At 33.3% G+C, this 23,932-nt stretch overlaps 3 protein-coding genes across 3 annotated transcripts; 2 read left to right on the top strand and 1 right to left on the bottom strand.

Moving 5' to 3' along the window:
• Nucleotides 1–313: 313 nt before the first annotated feature.
• On the top strand, nt 314–12,246 carry LOC128673013 (uncharacterized protein). Its single transcript, XM_053750589.1, has 6 exons — nt 314–447; nt 678–769; nt 1,433–1,535; nt 7,120–7,275; nt 8,469–8,544; nt 9,561–12,246. The coding sequence occupies exons 1-6, from the start codon at nt 424–426 to the stop codon at nt 9,572–9,574; spliced, it is 465 nt and encodes a 154-aa protein (XP_053606564.1). The 5' UTR covers nt 314–423; the 3' UTR covers nt 9,575–12,246.
• Nucleotides 12,247–12,563: 317 nt separating this feature from the next.
• LOC128673133 (uncharacterized protein) lies at nt 12,564–15,283 on the bottom strand. The gene is made up of 3 exons (XM_053750765.2): nt 14,707–15,283; nt 14,270–14,418; nt 12,564–13,971 (listed from the first exon to the last, which is right to left on the bottom strand). The coding sequence occupies exons 1-3, from the start codon at nt 15,209–15,211 to the stop codon at nt 13,597–13,599; spliced, it is 1,029 nt and encodes a 342-aa protein (XP_053606740.1). The 5' UTR covers nt 15,212–15,283; the 3' UTR covers nt 12,564–13,596.
• A 1,029-nt stretch (nt 15,284–16,312) lies between these two features.
• Nucleotides 16,313–23,838, top strand: Spt-I (Serine palmitoyltransferase subunit I). The gene is made up of 6 exons (XM_053751026.1): nt 16,313–16,516; nt 17,432–17,889; nt 18,728–18,995; nt 19,958–20,117; nt 20,960–21,083; nt 21,472–23,838. The coding sequence occupies exons 1-6, from the start codon at nt 16,490–16,492 to the stop codon at nt 21,788–21,790; spliced, it is 1,356 nt and encodes a 451-aa protein (XP_053607001.1). The 5' UTR covers nt 16,313–16,489; the 3' UTR covers nt 21,791–23,838.
• The last annotated feature ends 94 nt before the right edge of the window (nt 23,839–23,932 follow it).

The following is a 23,932-nucleotide window of genomic DNA, read 5'->3' as shown; positions in this document are numbered from 1 at the left end:
TATTCATAGTCAAGTTTATTATTTATTTATATTGTGTGTAGCTTACTTACTGCACACTGTATTGGCACCGTTTCGTTTAGGTATATATTCGTAGCATGCACAGATATAAAAACATTAGGTACATGTTTAAAAGTAAAGAAAGTAACATGTTTAAAGACACATATGTGTATGTACATACATCACGACTCGCCAACTTCGCGACAAAATCGAGATACCTTTGTTGATCTATGCAAGACACAATCAAAGTTAATCTTTGTTCCAGAGACAGACAGGTACCCGCTGTATATCGGTATATATACGAACGATAATGATGCCAAAATCGTAACGATAAAAATCGGAATATGTTCACATTTTTTATAGTGACAAGAAAATAATTTGTATTTATTTTTAAGTGGCAGCACCAAACGTCTTAATTGGACTACAATGGCGGCGATGTCCCCGTCGCAGGTGAGAAAAAAATAAATACTTTACCAGGATATGAACACTTTGATATGAAAGATGTTTTTAAAAATAAGAACCCAAACGCATATTCTTTTATTATAACCAAACTTGACTTTTGCCTAACCCCCTTTAATAATGAATAAAAATGACAGTCGTCCCGAAGGATTTTTTGTCACAGTTTCTCATTGTTATGTTGTCGAAATATATCGTTTTCATCGAACTTTGTTTTGTTGTAGCGGAGATTACAGAAAGAGCTTATGTCGTTAATGAAGGAGCCTCCTCCAGGAGTAACTGTAGACGGAGACCAGGCCAGCCAAAATCTGACACTGTAAGTTTGAATTCAATTTCTATTCTTACATTAAAACTTATGTGTTTTAGACACGTTCTTAGAAATAATCTCTTTCTTTGAATCGTTGATGTCATGAAATACATCTCCTTTGGGCATATGATGTTGGTATAAAAATATAAAGTAAGTATAACTGCACACAACATTGTCCACAAATGTTGTAGATTGAACTTGTAATTAAATATATAAAATATAAATGTTTTAATTTCTTGCTTTGCGAAAATGAGTAAATTATCACATGCAATGCATTGGATTTTACTCTTTCACTAGGTACTCAAAAGATTTTGATATTTTAGTATTATCTTGGCATTAAACTAGATTTGTTACTACTATTCAATTAAAACTTACTATTCAATGAAAACTTACTATTCAAATTATAGTGTATGCTATGACTAAATGAAGTACTTAATCATGGAAGTATGATTACAGTTGATAGTGTAATGTTTTCTTACTTTTTTAGTGTGTCTTCAAATCCAAAATGAGATAAACACTATACCAGGACCATGTAAAGACAGTATTTTGCCATTGTTTATGCAAGTACAGCCAACAGCATATCAAAATTGCCTAAATTATTACAAATTCTAAAAAGGGTAACTTTGACTGACTGTACCTCATCTATTTATTTAAAAAGTTATGTTTCAACAGGTGGACAGTTCACATGGAAGGTGTTCCCGGCACACTTTATGAAGGAGAGAAATTTGTATTGCAATTTAAATTCACAAACAAGTACCCATTCGATTCCCCAGAGGTGAGTACTTTCTTATATCCATTATCACTCTCTTTCATCTGAGCATTGTCCCTGTTGCTTCCTCAGCCATTGAGCATCAGAGGCCAGGGTCTTCTTATACCCATTAATGTACCCTAATATTTATTTCGACTTTCACCAGTCTTGTCTCTGTCTACCCCATAAAGATCTGTATCTGTTTTATGACATATTTCTAATGGTGGTATGAATCTTTACAGCTAATTGTACTCAGCTGATATACTCTAGAACAGTGGTTCATATAAAAATAAATAAAATAAATATATTGGTCAAATCACACATATATTACACTACTTTTATCCTTATATTCCATTTACTATGCTCAAAGTACAACATTATATTTTAATGAGAAGTACAAGGTTTACAATCTTGTTAATTTATCAAGTACAAATAAATGTCTTTAGAATGAATAATAATTATGACTATCAAAAAAATAATAACAATTACTTATTTATTTGGAAAAATATGCATTTTATTATTCTTTGATGTTATTATTATATCTCCATCATATTAAGTTATAGTTAAGTTTGCTTAAGTTATTCTTAAAATGCTTGCTTACCAAAAACATAGTTATTTAAGGTTCCAAATTCCAGGGAATAATATTAAAATCTATTTATTTATTCCTTGCTTTGTAGTACAGATTGTCACATTGGTTGTCACAATAACATTTGCTAGTAGGTGTTAGTACATGGACCCGGATTGGGATTTGCAAGTTTATCAATACAGCGGGTATTAGTTAATGTTAGTCAAATCTACTTTTTTTAAATGGTAATAAACTTTGAGTCTTGAGATGTAACCTAATAAAAGTTTCATAATGTAGGGAGTAATTTCTATAAAAGTAAATACAAACTTGAACCTTCAAAAGATATGGTCTTATGTCTTACCTATGACAAATGTTTTCACCTTAAGTATATCAGAGTCATATGAAAATTACATTAATTTCAGATAAGATTGGCATGAGAGATTACTACATATTTACACAGTGAAATCCCAACAAGCATTACATGTAAATGACACACTGATAGGCTCTTATCAAACAGCTATTTAAATCATCTATCAGTCATCTTTTTACCCGTCCCTAGTTGTCTCTCCAATCCTCGCGTGTTGCTTTGCACTTTTTCTCTCATCCTAGCGTGTTTGCGGTTGTATCACTCTTATTCTATCCTCGCGTGTTTCCGATTGCTCCACTCTCTTATTCTCGTCCTCACGTGTTACCAGTGCATCGGTAATGATTCCTAAATATGATGATGATGATCCGCCTAAATATTAACGACTGACAGACTTTCGCCTTAATGTATGTGATTAAGTATGAAAGTATAAGTACATACTTCTATTTCTATTCGAAATAAGTACGTACTTATACTTTCAAAGTATGTACTTATACTTTATAGAGTTATTTTAAAAAAATAGATTTTTTTCAATCAAAATTATATGATGCCAATTCTACTAATATTTTAAATGCAAAAGTATATAAGTATGTATTTGTATGTATGTTTGTTACCCTTTCATGCAAAATCTACTGGATTGTTATGAAATTTGGTACATGGGTAGAATGTAACCTGGAATAACACATAGAGTACTTTTATCCCGAAACTTCCACGGGAGCGAAGCAACTGGGGGCGCAGCTGGTACCTATCTATACTATTATTATAATGAGGTAAGAGATTGTGAGTTTGTTTGTTTGAGGCGGGTAATCTCCGAGACTACCGAACTATTTCAAAAATGCTTTCATTTTTTTTGAAATGTATGTATACATTATCCAAGATTGCTATAGGCTATATTTTATTTTAAAATTCCCACGGGAGCGAAGCCCCGGGCAACATCTAGTAGTTAATAATTCGATAACATATTAATTAGGTTATCCAAATAAACGTCATTGCCGATTACCCACCTATAAACAAAGTACACACAGATAAGTCAAAATCATACGTACGAGTAACCTCATAACGTCTTATTACGACATCATAAACGAGATCTAATGTATCATCGCGTGCGTCAATTTCTACAAATAACAAACATCATCTCTAAAAAAATTATGTATATGTACTGTATGTAGGATATGTATAGGCTTTAGCCTGCATTATGGGTCGACGGTGTAAAGGAAATCGCTGACAACAACTGAATGGGGATGGCCCAGGACAGAGATGGTTGGCGTAGACAAAAGGAGGCCTGCGTAAATTTCACGAGCGTTTTGAACGCCGCCGTGGGCTATCATTAGTGTTTATTAAATTGTACCGTACACAGTAATCAATTTAATTGTCCTATTTTATAAATAAGTAAAATACTGGTTCAATGTTAGTTTTATGTTTAATTTAAAAAAAAATTCTTTTTTTAAAAAAAAATCCGACACTAATGAAACGCTACACGCCGCAATCAAACAGTCGTGAAATATGCCCAGCAGTAGGTCACAGGGAGCTGCAGATGATTATAGCCTATAACCTCCATAATAGACTTTCTTTTTGAATGTTTGGTTGAAATGGAAGCGCCCTTTTTCTAACATCTTCCTTGGACTCGAGCAATATCATTGATTTTTAATACATTTCATATTTTGTAACTTAAACTTCATTTTACCTTTCTGTGGTGTATTTATTTTTGATTGGCTTTGTCCAATAGAGGAAACTCGTCAAAACGATGGTATTTATACGATAACGATTCCGTCTCTAATCTGAGTGCATTTCGGAGATCGGAGTCCAGAGCTCTCTTTCCTACTTTTTCTTCTCTACTTTGCAAGGCTCTGAATGCATCTCATTCTTGACGACATTAAATCCAGGCCATCAATTTGTTCCCTACTTAATGATAGTAACGATAAGAAAACTATTCATTGTTGCTACCATTTACTTCTTCAATCAATGTTAATAAAGTATATCATACTTTTACTTTACAAATACATGAAATACTGCTCACAAAAACTGCCAGTTATTTATTTGAAATAGCTTAATTATTTTTCCTGTGTTGTTACTTAAATGACTGTTTCTGACGTGTACTGATTACCCTGCCAATAACCGATTTTATGACTCTTAAAGAATCATTATTATTGCATATATCTGTCTAAGTTAGTACAGTCAACAGCACATCAACCTACCGAAATTCATTGCAATCTCACCGCTATTACAGCGCCATAGATGTTCATCCAGGGTAACTTGATGTTGTGTTGACTGTACGGTAAACTTATTTACTTTTATCTTTTTGAGATATTATTATATTCTTCATAAGAAATGTTCAGTTGTATAATTAATGCCAGAGCTCTTGTTAAGTAAAAAAATATTATACAACATCGAATTAGTTATTATTTTGTTAACTGAATCAACGCCTTTTTCAATTATTTTTTCCGCCCACCCAAAATTGATAACTTACCTATATATTTTACAAGACTTAAAGGTCGTATGGATAGGATCTTCGGTGCACAAGCACCGAGTGACCTGCGTTACTGTCTTGACCACTTCTAGCTGTAAACGGCGGAGTGGTTTTAAAATAAATTATTAAAACTCGTCACGTCACCGGTTACGTCACGTCACTCAATTAACAATGCTACGCGAAAAATAGGAACTGGCGTGCACTATGTAAATGTAAACTGTCGGATAAGACGCGATATTTGTGGTGTGTGGTTCCGCCCTATAATAGGACCACTTTATATCCTCCCTCGGATGTCATACGAGGCGATTAGGGGAACATAGCTTTGTTAGCTGTCAGATAACAATAACATTCCCAGAGAGGGTTGACGTTAAGCAGGCGCCTGGCTGAATCTTCAAAAATCTCAATACAACCGGGAACACACGAAGACAAGAAGAGACCACAGTCTACAAAATGTTGCCTCTAAAAATGTAACAAATATTGAGGAAAATATACAAGTTTGTCACGATACTCTCATTCAGACACGTCACTTCAAGGATTGTTGTGTTTCCTCACAGAATTCCTCATCGATCGATTCCTAATAAGGTCACGAGAAGCTAAAATACATTTTCTTTGAACAAGCTGCACTGCCTCCCAGCTTTTCCTGTGAACTGTTTCTAAAATAAATGTCATGTCGCGTCTCCTCATCGTTTAAGATGCAATTCACAAAATTTGGAATATATTTGTTTCACATAATATTTTTTTATGCACTTATTTCTTTTATCAGTATAATAATATTTGTTATTCACACATCATTCAGATAATATAAGAATAAAAAAGACTAAAAATGTTAAAGTTGAGTATGCATGCAACTATGAGCTAATTCGCAAAATTTTCTATTTTGATCTATTAATTAAAACAAAACCAACAAGCAATCTTTCCTATTTTTAGTTAATTTTAAAGTTAACATTATGACTAATCGTTGCTTCTAGAAATTTAAACATTGGCGTATCGACAATAGCAGCAATTAATAACATTCGTATAAATTTGGTTTTAATTAGAGTATACATTATGCTTTGTGTATTTAGTTTGATATCGTTTGTGTGTGTGTGAGTAGGGCTTATAATGGCTCGAAAGGTACCGTGTAAAGTAACTAGTTGAGATGCTCAGATAATTGTAAAAAATATGTATAATCTAGGTAAAATAGATATATTTAGGATCATTATGATAATTCATAGACTGTATTAATGCAGGATCATTGTACGAAGATTTAAAGTTTGTTAAAAAGTCCATTTTCAAAAAGTATGCAATGGTAAAATAAAGTTACTAAAAAAAACTAAAAACTAAAATTTTATTAAGAAGTCGTCACCATAAACGTAATATTTAATGTAGCTGTCGAACAAACATATCTTTCTTTGCCAACATTTTAGCAAGTGACGTCACTTGTTCTTGTAATTTAGTATGGTGCGTTTGGACGAGTCCAAAAATGTGTGATTTTATTTTTGTTCTTTCAAAGTATTCTCATTATCACAGTAATTTTTTCACTAGTGTGTCTATTAATGTAAGAGCCTTCGAATAGTCATCAAAACAAAAATCATCATCATCTAGCCAATTGTTGATTAACATCAACTTGATTTTTTTGAGAAAACACGAAAAAACAGTAAATTTTCTAGGAAATGTCTGACAAATTTTCGAAGATAATTTCTTAAGAATGTTTCCGTAAATATTAAATTGGTGAAATTCCACACAACACTATAATCATGACTGTCTGTTGTCACGATAATGATTAACAAAACAAGTAACAATGACTGTCGACACGCGCCAAACATCAATTGTTTTCTGATGATTTTTTCATTTTTGTTACCGATTGCTGAGTAAAAGAGAGAGCTACACGTTAACATTCGACATGTCAACAAGCACATTGTAAAACAATAATTAGGTAGCCTTTTTTTTTTAATAAATAAAAAAAAAGCATAAAATGATACGGCATGTGGATTTAAATTGTCTGAATAAATGATTTCTATTTTATTAACAAAATAAAGAATACACGCAAATAATATATAAAACATCATGGATTAACTTTAAATACAAACATTCGACTTAGCCCCCTCTGAATAAGTAGATCTAAGTTCTCCATACTTAACATTAACGTCTGCATCCCAAAAAAGTGATAGAGGTGAAAAACATAATTCATGCAAAATCTAGTTTTGGACATAAAAAATAGGTTATTTTTCAACAGGTAACATTCGTAGGCAACAACATCCCTGTTCACCCACACGTATATTCCAATGGCCACATCTGCCTGTCGATACTGACGGATGATTGGTCGCCGGCGCTGTCCGTGCAGTCGGTCTGTCTGTCCATCGTCTCCATGCTGAGTAGCTGTAAGGAAAAGGTAAGACTTATAACTTTATTACCCTAGCATAAGACCTCTCCATGTCCTCTAGTGGTCGTACGAGGCGACTAAGGGACACACAGCCTAGCTGATAGGCAACAATAGCATTCCCACAGAGGACGGGAGGGTTGACGTCAGACAGGCGGCCGGTTGTAAAATCACAGCCGAATCTTTAAAAAAAAATAAGATTCTTTTTTTTACGATGACCCCGAGCTTCGCGACTTCACAACTCGATTCTTATGAATATATCTCTATTATTTTCAAAGACAAACAAGAAATGTCTTGTTGATTAAACTACATGTTAGCTACGCGTTAGAAAATTGATATGACCGCGCGTGTTCATGAACATATCAATTTCCTCAGAATTATCAACTGATATGTACATGTCAAATCGTGATCGTGAAACAAATTAGCCTATAATAAATCATTCATTTTGAACTTTGCATAACTATTATTTGTTTCTTTTATTTATTACTAGAGACGTCAAAGATCAGCTTCGCACGGGTGCAATATTATGCATGTTATATACATGTTAACCTTCCTCTTGAATCACTCTATTAAAAAATCTCACATCAAAATCCATTGGTTAGTTTTAAATATCTAAACATACATAGGCACAGACTGCGTATGTAATGATAACAGATTATGTACTTCCAAAGTTAACTGATATAAATATTTGAAGTTACAAGGAGCTCCTATCTCTTTCTTGCAAATAAAACAGCGAAAGCAATAATGTATTCTGAAGCGCATTGGTTTTTTTTTTTGGTGAAGAAAAACATCGCGAGGAAACATTTTCTTAGTTGGTGATTTATCAGCTATAGTGTGTGAAAAGGAGATGGGGCTAACCACTCCATTAATATTGCCCAGTTAGTCATTTTGTGTTGTTACATGTCACGTAATGACCACGATCCCCAATGAGGAATACAACTATAAATATTATTTGAGTACATTTTATCCACGTGCTACGACAGCAAGGACTATAAAAATTATATATATGTATAGAGCTTGTATGACAGAATCCTGTGATATCAAATTTGGAGTCAAAAAGTATTCCAAAAAGAAATTGAAATGAAAAAAATTAGCCTAAAAAAATTGAAAAATTGAAAAACTGATTTGAAGTTGTGATTTATTCTAAATATATATGATATGATATTATATGATAAATTCTTAAAATTTTGTTTGGAAATTTCCAGAAGCGGCCGCCGGACAACTCGTTTTACGTTAAAACCTGCAATAAAAACCCTAAGAAAACAAAATGGTGGTATCACGGTAAGCGACATTTTGCTCCTGTTAGCTGTAACTCCTAAATAAGTTTTAACATTTTCCTTTCGGCCTAATTATTAAACAAATTAATTTTAAACGTTCTAACGAACGTTTCTGGATCTGACTGAAGGACTGGATCAAGTGAGATATTTATAGTCCTAATACAAATATATATATAAATAATATAAGATAAAATGCTTGCATGTTACTTTAAAAAAAAACTTAATTTGTCTTGACACAACACTGTGACTAAAGGCTAAAAAAACGAATGTACACGAATTAACCTAATCTGTGACCTAGATCTAGCCGAAATGATAATGGCACCAAGCAGGTTACACTTATGTGTAGCCAACTGAGACCTAGTCTAGACCAATAAACCTAGGTATAACCGCACTTCGGGGTTCAGCCGTAACATATATACCTATGTATATGTTAATGTGTTTCCCGTTTTGAAACACTAAAGTATACTAGTAACTAACTGCCAGAGACTATTATATGTACAGACTACATAATCAGAAACAAACATTTCGAATATAATGCAAGTACTACTAAAGTTTCCCTTGTTGTATGTTGAATGATAATTACTAGAAATGTTATTTGACTAACAAATAGAAATAAAAATTGTTTAAAGAGATAAATATTTATTTTTGTCTCGTCATTGACCTACATTCTAAACAAGCAACTTACACAGTATTGTTTTAGGCTTCCGGTACCCTTGCGTTTTTTTACATTATTTAGGTTTCCTGAACTCATATGCCAAAACCTATTTTATTAATTTAAACATGATTACGATGCCAGTTGCACTGGAATAGTTTTTATTAATAATTAATTCATCTGGAACACAAGACTATTATTCACATATGTACTTTACACTCTTTATGAATATAGAGGCTAAGGAATTTAAAAAATAATACAATATTTTCTAATTCCTTGGTGAAAATGCGCCTTGCGTGTTTTACGCTTCGCGTGCTTTCACAGTGACACGCCAAGACGAAATGACAACAAGTGACTGTTTTTTTCAGACGACTCCGTGTAACAATACGTCGCGGCGCTGTATCGAGCATGGACGATAAAATCTCAGTATGTGATAAGTGTTATATATCGACATGGTGTATGTGTACATAATGTGTGGTCCGCGAGCCGAGTGCGGGCGACCGGCGACACGAAATTGAGTGAGTGATCAGTGGTCAGTGGCGACATCGCGTGTATAAACTTGGCACTACGCTGACGGTCAAAAGAATCAACTCAAATTATATCCTAACGCTCTATGGGTAATTTTGAAGTGTCATGTTTAGATAGTCATCGGCCTTTCTTAAGCAAAATGTGGAATCAATGGTTCCGTAATAATTTCACCATTATTAGACTTACTTTCGCTGACATACACGCTAAACAAAACACCATCATGATCTCTGATTGGCTGAGGAGCTGTCAATACGTGAAACATCAGTCATTGACAAGTTGTGTCTGTTGTCTTATATCATAAAAATGTTCTATCACGATGGATTCCTTAACGGCAATTTAGGTTATTTATAATATTGGATAAAATTGGCCGTTGGTATAGTGTCCAAATAAGTGACTGTCAACGCCCTCTTAGAGGAAATGCGCGTAATTAGGATTTGATTTTAAACGGCTGAATTTACAAATTCGACTTGATAATGTTATAATTGAGTACATACGCAATATAATTTACGAGCTAGTAAACTTCATCAATTTAATATTTACAAAATTGCTATAATGTTCACTTTGAGATAACTTCAGTGTAGAATTTTGTATGTTAAGGTCGGTCCGTCTATTGTTCCTACTTTAAAAAGCATAATAATTATGTGTATTAAAAATTATGTTGAGGAAACTGCTTGACTTGCTTGACATAAGTCAAAAATGGACTAATTTAATCATTTATTTTCAAATTATGTTATTCTGATGGTGCACAAAAATTTATTGAGATATATGTTTTTTTTAATTGGCCAGTATCCAAAACATACATAAAAAATATATTTGCTGTTCCTTTTTCTATTTTCTTAAAGTTATTTAGAACCATGTTCTCGTCAAGTAAGTATGAGTGCATTCCAAGCGCCCTTCGGTTTATAGTGTTGGCGGTCCGTTCAGACTGTGACTAGAAAACGAATGTCTTTGTCTTTAGGCAACCAAAATATGTCCATATTTCACATATTCTTGTTTTGATTGGCAGAAGAGCTGTCAAAACATCAAATTGACATGTGATTTCTAAATACAGTCTAGCAGTGTTAGTACAGTACTACGATTTCAGTCATCTCTCTAGTTGTATATAATTTTTTAATTAATTTGAATAGTTTATGGAAATAATTGCAATACTTTTAATGGCTTGTTCTATGACCTGTATCAGATATTTAATCAAACTGTTTGTTAAAGAAGTAGTTAAGTCAAATCTCTAGTTTTTATCCCGGCCCTTGACTCAGTATTGGTATATTTCCCATTATCATAGAGCATTTGGGGAGGATCGTACAATTTGCATTCATATTTTTTATAATTTGCCAAGCGGATGTGGGTCTAGACATTCTGTGATTTAATACTGATGCTTTGTAGAGTATTGTGAGAGGTTTTTTAATATGTGAATCTTATTCTTAAATTATTATTAATATATAGCTTTGTTGTAGTCATTTCATTATTTAAAAAATATAGTCTTATTGACACATGCTCACGTTAAATATCTGAATTTCCCTCCACTCTACTTATCATTGCCTTACCTATATCTTTTTTTTTTTTCAATATTATTCTGTTTTGATATATGAGATGAAATATGGTTAAGTAAGGGTATTTATTGTCTTGTCGTACATGTATTGGATCATAGGAAAGTAGTGAGAAAACAACACAAAGGGCCCTAAGCTTATTGATATTGATTATACATCTGCTAGAGTTAATATGTGGGGAACTCGCGAAATTGCTTTTTTTTTAAAGCCCATTCAAAAGCAATGTGTAGTCAGTTTTTTGAAAAATCAACTTTTGTTTTTTTTAATTGTCAAATAAATGTTTTTTTTTTCTTTGTTACTATTTTATTTTATATTTTCGAAAAACTGATTGCGATCGGTTTATGGTACATACAACATAAGTGATATCAATTAATATAATAATGAATATCTAATAATTAATGTAATGACGAACAAAATTCCCTTAATTTTGTGTTCAAAATAACTGTATAAAAGTATATTTATGAATTTGATTTATTTCTATATGGCTGAACCTATTTGATGTATCCTAAACATTAAAAGCCAAAATATTGATTAATTGGAAAGGGTGCTGTCACTTAAAATCATTATTTTCAGTGATGTAATTTCAAGATATAAGCTATATTCAAATTTGGGTGATAATTATCCAATGTTTTTTTATTGGCTAACTTGTTACTCCAGAATTATTGAGGACATTGCTCACTGCACATTAATATGACCTTTATAAACATCCTGAGGTACTGTCTGCGCCATAAGAGCTAAAGACGTGAAATTATGTAGTTGGGACAATTTATCAACTAACTTATCAACCCGTGGTTTTTCTCTAAAGATAATAGCAAAGTGAATATAGCTTATATCCAAAACATCCACACTCAACATTCCTCGTATTGTAGAAAAATTGGTGGTGCGCACCGATGCGATTGTTTTATTATTTATAAAAATGTATTCTGTGTATTATGAACAGGAAACCGCTTAATTTATTGAAATAAAAATATAGTAATAAACATACTTTTTTTTTGCATTTCATATTATGCTATTACGAATATTGTAGTAGACCCAAAAACTTACACTCGCCCAAACATTTGGTTTCAGCCAAAACAGGCAGACAGAGCTATCTGAAGGTTTCGAACAAGCTGTAAAACTAACAGTATTTTGTACATCCAGGGGGCTTACACTAACAGATTCGCCGTTAGGGACGACAAAGTTGTGAAAGCTCAAGTTTCCGTACACATGCGCACAAAACACGTCAAAATTCACGCCCCGAGTGGGCGTGAATTTTGACGTGTTTTGTGTGCCGGGGTTATGAATAAAACTACAAGCAAATAAATAAACAGAATTTATTATTCAATATTTACAGCACCTATTGAGAGCTTTTTTAACAATCACATTCAAACTGTAAAAATCCTTGTCGATAGAAGACCTAAAACTGATGCGCACGATTTTTGTATGTTAACAACTTTTTTCAAAAATGTCAAAAATATGAAATGGAGCTTGTGTTATGTAGTCACGATTTTGGGAGTCAAAGATTCCTAAAATAAATGAGAACAAAAAATTCTAAATCACACAATTATTAAAACTAAATAATTAAAGTGACATTTAATTATTGTTATTAAATGTGCATTATTTTTGTATACTCACATTAAATTTACATAACGTACTCTTACTCCACTACACAGAATAGAACAATGGTTCCGAAATAAACAGACAACTACAGAAAATTACTATACATTGGTCTCAAATAAGAGAGATTTCTTACTAGATTCAAAACTATTTCCTATACTGTATGTTTGTAAAGCTTCAAATTACCTTCTTAATCGTAAAAAATCAAAAATATTTGAATACCCAAAAAAATAAATCAAAATAATATTTATAAATAATAAAATAAACGTTTTAGTCATAATGCCACAAACCCACAATACCACCCACTTTTTGACCTATTATTTTGGGTGTTAGTGAAATTAACCTAAGTACGTAAAAATGGCGTACAGCGTAATTGAAGTGTTGATATAATATGGTTTTTAATACCAGAATCATGATTTTAGAAACTGACAAGCAAGTAGATTTCACAGCCTATATCATATGTAATTATAAGTATCTCATATTTTTGACAAAATGTACTTATATTTCTTAATCACCAAAAGGTCATCTTATAAATTACTTCTCATACCAAAGAATCAGAGTATCTCTCATAGCTCTGCTATGTAATAACTTTTAACAATACCATTATTACAAAACAGGATAAGAAAAATAGACTAGTTTGTTATTACCTATACCTACTTACATTTTCTTATATTCAAAAACTTTATTTTCACAAGGAAGCTATTGTCCCTTCAATACTGCATCACATTTGGCACATTCAAGGTATTGCCGCCAATATTTTGGGCATCTTACTTAAATAGTAGTTGTGGTCAAACAGAGATACTAAGAGCCCATCTGTGACCTTTACATTACCATCTTTGAAGTATTTTATTAAATCTCCTTTAGCAGTCGTCATTTTGCCATCGGCTGCTCTTATAAGCGCGTCACCCGCACATAGGTCCCATTTTTTTATGGCTGTGGCATGGAAGTAGATGTCAAATGTGCCATTTACAACACCGACAACCTTGTTTCCTGCTCCAGCAGCGGGGGTAACACTAGTTTGCGGACCAAATGCTTCTTTAGCCAACTCAGCTACTTTGCCAGGATGCGATCGAGACACTACTACTTTTGGTTGATCTTTGTTTTCTTCTCTCTGAAAAAGTAATTATATTTTCTTCATTATGCCAAGGTTATGAGTTCTTGACACTGGTGACAAATATTAATTAAAAAATTGTAACTATTTGAAATGCTTAAATATCAGAACAGAGTACTTAAGCATGTCTTATAATACACATTAGGAATAATATTACTATTTTCTTCTGAAAGCAATCGTAAGAGAAATATTATTATTACAAAATTAAAATAGGACAAATGCTTGAGTGATAGCTTACGAAAAGCCTAGCAATGAGTGTGCTGAAAATAATGATGATTCTGCTCTTGCACATACTCACATGAGTGACTGATGGAATATTGGATGATGTTTTCTTTAGCACCCACCCCCAATATGTGCGAGGTGGGAAGGGGTAGTGGATCACCCCTATCACAGGATTACCATTCACTGCTATACAGACCATTGTAGTAACATACTGATACAGTGACTCTATAAAAATAAAATCAAATCAATAGCCATATTTTGGTTTTCAAATGGCTGAGGAAAGATGTTTTAGCTGTCATTAAAATTCACACAAGAGTGAAGCTCAAGGTAGGTACTCAATTGTCATTTATATTTGAATAGCTATATTTAGTTTGGTATATGTTTTTATGAATGAATAAATTTATTTGCTTTAATGACTATGGTTACAGTACAGGTAAATAGGGTTCATTATTTTTTTATATGAAAAATATGGGCTTTATCCTAATTAGTGAAAGATAAGCTTCACCATCTTACCAGTATATTCCATGGTTGCATCTAAAGGATCAATCCATATAGTAACATTTCTACTAAAAATGTGTTCATCATTCAACAACTCGATTATTCTGTGCTTAGGAGGAGCTTCATCAATTTCCAACGGTTCTTGGAGCTCGCAGGCTTCGTCACTTGTACTTTTGTGCTCTTCTGACACTATTGCCACTTTTGGAAATGTCTTTTTTAAGCCATAGTACATAGCACAATGAGAAGCGTAATCAGCATCCGTCACGGGGTCATTTGCTCCTTCCAGCGTTTTTCCCTTACTCTTTACGTTCAAATTATGGTTTTTTCTTTCTATTATCTTCTTTCCGCCACGCTCAGCTGCATAGATAGCCGCTTTCAGTAAACTTTTCAAATTCACGAAATCATTTTTGTCAACCGGGTAGTTTGAACCGCCAGATCGCCAGTATATTATCAAAAATAATATGAAAATTAAAGTAAAACAAGCGAACTTATTTATTCTTAAAGTACCACCGAAATTCATTGCAAACTTTAAAGTTTTTTATTTGATAAAAAAATTAGACTTACAATGACTACAACAACAACATGGCAAAGCTAAAATTAAATGACATTGACATTTTAGTTTAGAAACCATAGACTTTTACATAGATCGTCTTAGCCCCTGACCTCAGCCCTTAGCCAAAAGATCAAAACTATAAGACGAATGTATGTAACCAAATGAGATAGAAGATTTCTATACAATTTTCCGACCCCATACGAAATGGTAAGTTAGACCAAGCACGTGATGAGTCATAAGTTTTCAGCGTTCTGTCTCGATTTTTCTCATGTACAAGATCGTTTGTAAGACACTTGACTAGTAAAAAGACAAGTAATCTGTAATCTTAGGAAACAATCTGGATTGAATGTAATTAGATTACTTTAATCTGATTATTATTCAGATTTCAAATTCTAGTCATAACTATAGCTTCATGTTTCCAATAATATGACGCGGTGTATAGCTTTCTCTATCTACAAAGCCATAGAACGCTATTTGGCATTGTACTCTACGTCTTTAGTTTTGTTAAATTGGGGTTTATATTTCCGAGATTTCTGTAAATCTTTCTATGATCTTTATTTTTATCTATTGACTTGACAGCTGGCAATGACAGCCAGCTGCGCGAGACGTTCAATGATTCACCCACGGCTATGTTGCCAGATGGTTACTTTTGTAACTGTAGAGGTAACTTTAACCCCGTCTGACGTCAGATCACTTCAACGAAATACGCCGTAAACAGCGCCAATTATAACCAAAAAACCGGGGAAACGGTCCCAGTATGGGAGGAGTGACCACCCGTCTGGTGCTTGCACAGGCGTCCCCAAAACTAATAATTAATAGACAATAAACATCTCTGCTATCATCAAAATTCTTTTTAATAATCACATATTATAAAAGGAAGTCTTCCTGTCGCGTCTGTTTGTTGTTAGAACGCGATAAACTCAAAAATGTGGCAAAAGAATTACATAACATAAAAACTGCCGTATGTTCATTTTATATATTATATTAACCCTAGAAAAAAAGAAATTTTCTTTTTTACTAAAAAGGTTAGTTTTAGTAACATAGACAGGACCCAGCTGACAACACTGACACACGGTCCGTCCACCAAATGACAAATGAGTGAGAAACTAAAAAAATTCATTCCTACTTTTACAGTCAAAGAGAATACCTACTTTATTTTTATTTTATATATTTTAGTGATTAAGGCTAAGTATCTTACCTACCTATTAGTATTTCTTGTTATATTTATAAATTGCAAAAGTGAGCATGATTTTAATAAATATTTCTGATATGGTAAGTAAAACGCATAAATATTATATTTTGAACTCATGTTTAAATAACCAATTACCTACTTATAATAATATCAAAGATGCAATTCTACATGAAACATAAATAATTTTATCGCTAATAATACCTATGTAGCGTGCACTAAATATTAACTTGGACCAAAACAACCTTGAATACAGACAATATAAGTTTTAGAAATTCTGCAAATCCTACCATGGTTATATAAATTGTTAAGCATCTGATCTCTGGATCAATACAAAATAATTTGTATAATATTGTCTTATAATAATATAAGGCTAATAAAAATGTGTTAGTTTATATGAAAGATATAGGCAGAAAACATTATAGCCGCTGACACTGCCATAACCTTACCGGTGCCTGACATGAATTAGTAGGTACTCCTTACAAAGTACTTACTAAATCAATATGCCTGACAGTGTACCCTAACCTGACACTTTCAGAAACAATTCCTTTTATTAAAACATTCAATCACATCAATTCTCAATGTGTATAAAATAATTCTACAAAATTTTGGATTCGCTCCACAAGTCTATATTTGGCTGGTAGAAATGGAAATCGCAAACAATCTAATGATGGTGTTGCAAAATTTTTTCCTACTTCTAATCAGATTGGTTTGGCTATTTATAGCATGTGAGATCATCTTTTCTTGTTAGCCTCTTAGAGGTTCTTCACAGGGACTGAGATAGTTGAGGCATGACAGTAGGTGAACCATGCAATGGATTTTGGACAGCGCCACGATCCCAGAAATCGTGGCTGGCGAAGCCCCATTCTCCCATCAGCTATCCGGGATAAAAAAAAATGTTGTTCACCTTTATGATCATTTCCTACATTCATAAATACATTCTACATTCATTCATTGAAAATTATTTATTTATTAAAATCACTATTTATTAATTTTAGGCTAGTTGGTGGACATTAATAATAGCTATACAAGTGATGTTCATAACAACATACTTCTTTTGGGCCAAGAAAAGGCCTAGGAAAAGTAATGATCCACTGTGCAACGGAAAACCAGTCAAATGGGAACCGACACCACTTATAGAACACAATGTGATTGTGGAAGAGCCCCCTTTAATGGGGAAATTGGATGAGAATGTGCTGAATGTTGGAGCTACAAATTTTTTGTGTCTCGACAAAGAAGAAACTATTACAAACGACGTGCTCAAGTCTTTAGAAAAATATGGAGTCGGTTCATGTGGTCCGAGAGGGTTTTTTGGTACTATTGATGTTCACCTGGAATTGGAGGAGCGTCTTGCCAAGTTTTTAGAAGTTGAAGAGACTTGCGTGTACTCGTATGGTTTTTCAACGATATCTAGTGCTATACCGGCTTATGCTAAGCGCGGCGATATTATATTTGTGTAAGTATACTCAACAAGCATATTCTTTAATTTTTTAATGGTTGTGTTATGGGACACTGTGCTGTTTAGCAAACCAGAAAGATAATAGCATAATCAACAAACTAGGCTATGTGCTTGTTTGCTTTGAGTTGGCGGCTACCACATTGCCGCGCTGCTAGCCGATAGTCCACCCTGAGAGCCCCCGCGCCAACCTCCTGAGGAGGTGGGGGGCGCGGTAGTGGCCAACCCAAAAGGAATAGAAGACAAATGACTAACAAACAATTAGTAAATTGTATTTAGATAACACACTATCCTAGTTGGTCATCATTGTCTTTAGCTATTTTTGTTATGTTTATTTTCAATTTTTCATGGTATGTCAATATAGGTATGTATTATCGAAAACAGTATAACAATGGTTTAGAAAGAGAAGGTACTAGGCTATTGTTTTATCATTTTTCAGTTTATTGTTTGCTGTACATAATCGAAACTATTTTATGAAAAATTCAATACAATTATACCTACCTACTAGCTGTGTACCAAATTTTATAATAATCTGTCCAGTCGATTTTGCATTATCAAGTAACGAACATATTCACAATACATCCTCATACATTTTAGCATTTATAATATTAGTAGAATAGCCTAGATTCTAAGCTAAGGTATATTAGTAGAATAGCCTTGATACTAAGCTAAGGTATATACATATATATATATATATATATATATATATATATATATATATATATATATATATATATATATATATATAGTACAAATACATTCCAGACTCTCAAGATATTTTTGCAATACAGTTTATTACTGCAATAAAAATATTTATTATTTGATCGATTTGTCGTAGAGATGAGAAGGCATGGTTTGCCATACAAAAAGGACTAGACGCCGCACGGAGTACTGTACGGTACTTCAAACACAATGACATGGGCCACCTGGAGGAGTTGCTGTCAGAAGCAGCACAGAGAAAGGAGTTGAATCCAAAGAGACGAGCATTCCTGGTCGCCGAAGCGGTATACTTTAACACCGGTGAGATGTGCCCTTTGAAGCGATTGGTGGAGCTCGCCAGGAAATACAAGCTAAGGATAATGTTGGATGAGAGTTTATCTATAGGGGTAAATATTTATTATTCTTATTCATAACTACATTTAAACTTGTGTTGCAAAATTATATACTAATTAACAGGTATTAAAGTATTAAACGCGCACATACCTTTTCGAAAACGTCCGAAAAGTCTGGGAAATAGAAAAGGTATGTCTGCGCGTTTAATACCCCTTATTCATAAATCATTATACTATGTGGCGTTCCAAGCGTTTACGTACCGCTTGGGTGGTATTGTGTTAAGCTGTATTTAGATAGTTAAATAGTTGGTTAATCATATGGAATATATAAACTATAATAATTTACTTTATTTATTGTAAAAAAATTGTAATAGCTAGAGTTCTTGTTACTAAACATACAATTGCAATTGTCTCACGTTGTGTACACGATTTAGAGACTTTTATTGTATGAAAACGTAGCCCTTTGCATGTTGCATATTTTCCCCCTTTTTTCACATAACCTCAAATATCTCGGGAAACTAGAATCTGGCCAGTGGTAGGTACCCTTTTTGCTTGGAACGCCACATATTACATCAACATATTTTACAAAGAATCTTCTTGGATCGTTTGATCCAAATCAATGTAAGTAAAAGTCATTATACAACAATGCAAGATAAATAGGGCAGTCGAATTTGTGTGTGGTTGTTAATTGTTGGCTCATAAAAAGTGTTTATGTGTGTGCTTTGCTAATGTTGACCTAAATACCTGTACCTTGTTGTTTGTTTTGTTCAACTCACATTGTTGCGATAAGAAACTCATTGAAACAATATTTTCAGTATGTTCCTATAGATTTTTATTACACAGCGCATGAAAAAAAAGTAATGCTATTTGAATGAAAATCTGTCGGTCTGTCTGTCACGCTTTCACGCCTAACCGCTGGGCCGGTGAATTTTGATGAAATTTGCAATAATAATATTTTATAACTTTTATAGATAGTTAATGTGAATGGACATAGTTAATGTATTTTACCGTTTCAGGTATTAGGCAAACACGGGCGCGGTATAACGGAACATTTGGACATTCCACGGGACGACATCGACCTGATCATGGGGTCTCTGGAGCACTCCTTCGGGACTATTGGCGGGTTTTGCGCCGGCACCCATTTCATCGTTGAGCACCAGCGGCTTTCTGGATTAGGTATGTTTATATAGTACTAGCTACGTCCCGGCGCTCAGCTCCCGTGGGAATTTCGGGATAAACAGTACCCTATGTGTTATTTCAGGTTATATTCTACGCGCCATTGTGACGCAACGACAACCACACTGCAATGTGATTGGTTCGCTGCGTCTCACTTCGAATCGATTCGATGGTGAAAAGTGAAATGCAAACCAGCACTCATCAGAGGGGTTCCTCTGATCGAAAATTCGTAAGACGTCAAAAATTCAGTTTTTTATCACCTTTTTTGCAGTTGGTCGCTACGTCGACCTTTACTGCTTAACCGGCTGTACTGTAGCTGTAGGAGACGTAAGACTGTAACTGTAGCTGTAGAACTGATACAAAAGATAAACAAGAAAAGACGAGAAATTAACAAGCAAAAAAGTTTAACTAAAACTTTAAACTTCCAACTGACGGATACAGGAAAAGAGGAAGGCCTAGGACGAGATGGTCGGACGACATCAAAAGGTTCGACAAAGAATGGCAAGAGAACACAAAGGATAGGAATGCGTGGACGAAGTTAGGGGAGGCTTTTGCCCAGCAGTGGGACTCAAACAGCTAATAAAATAAAAAAAGCGTCATGACTCCATAAAACATAAACAACAAAAAATTTTACATTAATAGAAAATAACAAAATTAACAATAAATAATGTTTTTTTTGTTCAAGGTTTATTACCTTTTGTCTCAGTCCAAGATGAATAGAATATAGTTTTTCATATTTTTTGACAACCCTGACTACATTCTCGACGTTGACGGCTGTCTCGCCTTTAGCAAGGATATCGAACAACTGAATGAATCTCATGAAACTGTGTCATTGCCTACAGGTTACTGCTTCAGCGCGTCATTGCCACCGATGCTGGCTCAAGCTGCCATCTCAGCTCTCGACGTAATGGAGGACAGGCCCGTCGTGTTTGAGGAACTCCAGGATATCTCCAAGAAATTTAACAAGTAAGTTGTTTATTACATTTCGGATTTTAAGTTACCTTTTATAATGGTACATTGTAATAGATTTTCAGATATTTTTTATTGAAGCTAATTTGTTTAAAATCACACTGAAGCACTGTCTACCCTGCGAGAGTTTAAGGGCGTGAATATACTTTAGTTACCTATAGATTGTTTGATAATTTTAAAAGATTGTTCCGGAATTAATTTAAAAAAGAAATCTTTACAAAGTCCGCCTATTGTACTTTAAAAAGTTTAATTTTTGTGCAATATAGCTTTAATAAATTATAGTCGAAATCCGGTTGAAATAATCAAAAGAGGTGTTCCGCAGGGGTCAGTTCTCGGACCGACATTATTCATATTATTTTCCTGATTACTATAACATTATTTACAGGGTATTGTCGTCTCTAAGACACTACAGATTCGCCGGCGACGAACTCTCACCAGTCAAACACGTATACCTCAAAAAAGAGGACTTGACTGACCGTCTCAAACACACTTACCTCCGGAGCATTGCCAAATATTGTTTAGAGAAAGGAATAGCAGTCACACCTGCAGCTTACTTAGTGGATGTAGAGGTTAATTGCCCAGAGCCTTCTATAAGGCTGGCTTCGAGTAGAAAGTTGAATGATGACAACATGACATTGATTTGTTCGCTTTTAGATGAAGCATATGAGCAAGTTGGTCCAAAGCCTGATATAAGACCGCTATGAGTTAGAAATGTTTGAAATTCATATGCGTAGCAGAGATTTAATAGAATAATACTGTTGAATTTAAATTCCATATTTATTGTTGGTATTTTAAACTCAGTGCCTTTTATAAGCTAGACTATAATATTTATTTCAAATAATAATAATTAGCCTTCTGATTAGATCAAGTTTCGATTGAAAAAAATCCTATAAGATATCTCTGAGCTCAGTGTGCCTTTTGGCAAAGGCCTCCTCCAACTGCCTCCACTGGTGTCTGTCTAAAGCCACTCTTGTCCAGTTAGATCCCAATGTTAGGCTTAGCTCGTCTTTCTACCTCGTTGTTATAGGGCGACCTCGCTTTCTTTGACCATCTCTGGGATACCAGTGGGTTCTGTATATTTTATCTGTTCCGTATGTGTTTGCTCCATTTTTTTGACTGACATCGCAGCATATGACCTGTCCAGCCCCACTTCAGATGGTCGATGCGATAGAGTATGTCGGTAACTTTGGTTCTTTTCCTTATTTCTGAGTTCCTTATTTGGTCCGTCAGTCTCACACCCAACATGCTTCTCTCCATGGCTCTTTGGCACTTAGCTAAGCTCTCTCTATGCTTTTCGGTTAGAGCCCAAGTTTCGCATTTATAATAACGCTTAATATTTATTTAGCTAACAGTTATTTGCGATGGATCTCCGCTACGCTTCCATGGACATCCTATATTTGCATTTATATAAATTGCTAAAGTATTTTTATCAATGTATAATGAAAACAATTCGTTGAGGAAATTGACATTCCCATTGTTTAAAATGAACACAACTCGAATATTAATTTACCTAATAAGAATAAAAACATATTAACAGTTTTCTAAATATTGTGTTATTTTTGAATATTCAATATAATTTTTTTGTCATTTTGTTCAACGAATATTTGGTCTTCTTAAATTATTTTGATATTTATTTTATTGGTATCGTATATAAGAATATTTTATTATATGTCCCTAGGGAAAATAATTTTAAGCATTATGTATTATTTTAATCTCCATAACTTAAAACTTATTTTTGATATATTTTTTATTGTGTTTAATGGATAACAGTATTTTATTAATGTAATTTTGTTTACAAGTCACAAATAGTACTTGCGTTTGTTTTGTCGTTTATATTTTCATTATGATTGTTAGAATGTAGCAAAACCGTTATAAACAAGACACTGTCTACCTCGTGAGAGATAAGGGTATCGTGTATTTCTACACATATCTCCCTAATGTGGCTGTGTATGGTATAAAAACCAAAACTCTAGACAAATGTTCGCATTTCAATCAAATTAGTTAACAGATTAATGAAAAGAAAATTTTTTTTCGTAATTATGTTGATAGCCTTTATTCTTTTCAAATAAATTTTGCATCTACTTTAATCATTTGATAGACACTGTATCAGAAGGCCACAACGGCAAACAGGACCTATGCATTTACAATATTAGTATGTATACTGGAAGTATTATATAATCTGTGGTATGGATAAAGGTAAAATCTGATAAATTAACAGAATAGAAATTATTATGTCTATTTAAGCTTAACATTACAAACATATAGTAAAAGCTATTTGTAATGTTAAGATTAGCTATGTTAGGTCTACAAGCAACACTGATATGTTTTATTGACATTTTTGTTGACAAAGATTAAAAGCAGCCTCTTACTATTTTCTTAATTACTATTGTTATTATATTCATAGAGTTCATAAGTAAACAAGTAAGTATTGATACAAAATTGTATTTACGGGTAATATGGCAAGGTCAAAACACACTTATATGTTATTTTATTATTAATAACTGTTAATGGAACAAGTATCTATCAACATATCATGTTATCCAATGTTATTACATTCAAGTATTTGTCACAAAGAATAATTAATGTTCAAATTACTACTAATTTAGGGTGTTCTGAAATTTGTTGCAACGATTAAGTTGCAGCAATTTAAAATGTATTTTGATTGATGTATTGCTTATTTTCCAATTTAATATTACTGAAAATTGTATTGTCGTTTGTTACGCTATATAATAAAATGACATTATTACTAAAACAGTTGGTTTTATTTTAAAGTTTATAATTGGTGACATTTTTATCATGATGATTGTACAATTTATATTATAATAAATCTCTAGTAGGTACATATA

The sequence above is a fragment of the Plodia interpunctella genome, chromosome 10, assembly GCF_027563975.2.
Source record: "Plodia interpunctella isolate USDA-ARS_2022_Savannah chromosome 10, ilPloInte3.2, whole genome shotgun sequence".
Classification (NCBI taxonomy): domain Eukaryota; kingdom Metazoa; phylum Arthropoda; class Insecta; order Lepidoptera; family Pyralidae; genus Plodia; species Plodia interpunctella.
The sequence above is the reverse complement of the archived record's forward strand: the minus strand, read 5'-3'. Positions and strand labels throughout refer to the sequence as shown.

What these genes read in the sequence shown, in the direction of transcription:
- LOC128673013 (XM_053750589.1), top strand. Translation starts at nt 424, where the DNA reads ATGGCGGCGATGTCCCCGTCGCAG. An exon ending in GCCAGCCAAAATCTGACACT is followed by an intron (nt 770 to 1,432) that starts GTAAGTTTGAAT and finishes ATGTTTCAACAG; the next exon opens with GTGGACAGTTCACATGGAAG. An exon ending in TGAGTAGCTGTAAGGAAAAG is followed by an intron (nt 7,276 to 8,468) that starts GTAAGACTTATA and finishes GGAAATTTCCAG; the next exon opens with AAGCGGCCGCCGGACAACTC.
- LOC128673133 (XM_053750765.2), bottom strand. Translation starts at nt 15,211, where the DNA reads ATGAATTTCGGTGGTACTTTAAGAATAAATAAGTTCGCTTGTTTTACT. An exon ending in TGCAACCATGGAATATACTG is followed by an intron (nt 14,419 to 14,706) that starts GTAAGATGGTGA and finishes TTATTTTTATAG; the next exon opens with AGTCACTGTATCAGTATGTT. An exon ending in ATATTCCATCAGTCACTCAT is followed by an intron (nt 13,972 to 14,269) that starts GTGAGTATGTGC and finishes TTACTTTTTCAG; the next exon opens with AGAGAAGAAAACAAAGATCA.
- Spt-I (XM_053751026.1), top strand. Translation starts at nt 16,490, where the DNA reads ATGATTTTAATAAATATTTCTGATATG. An exon ending in CGCGGCGATATTATATTTGT is followed by an intron (nt 17,890 to 18,727) that starts GTAAGTATACTC and finishes GATTTGTCGTAG; the next exon opens with AGATGAGAAGGCATGGTTTG. An exon ending in CCAGCGGCTTTCTGGATTAG is followed by an intron (nt 20,118 to 20,959) that starts GTATGTTTATAT and finishes CATTGCCTACAG; the next exon opens with GTTACTGCTTCAGCGCGTCA.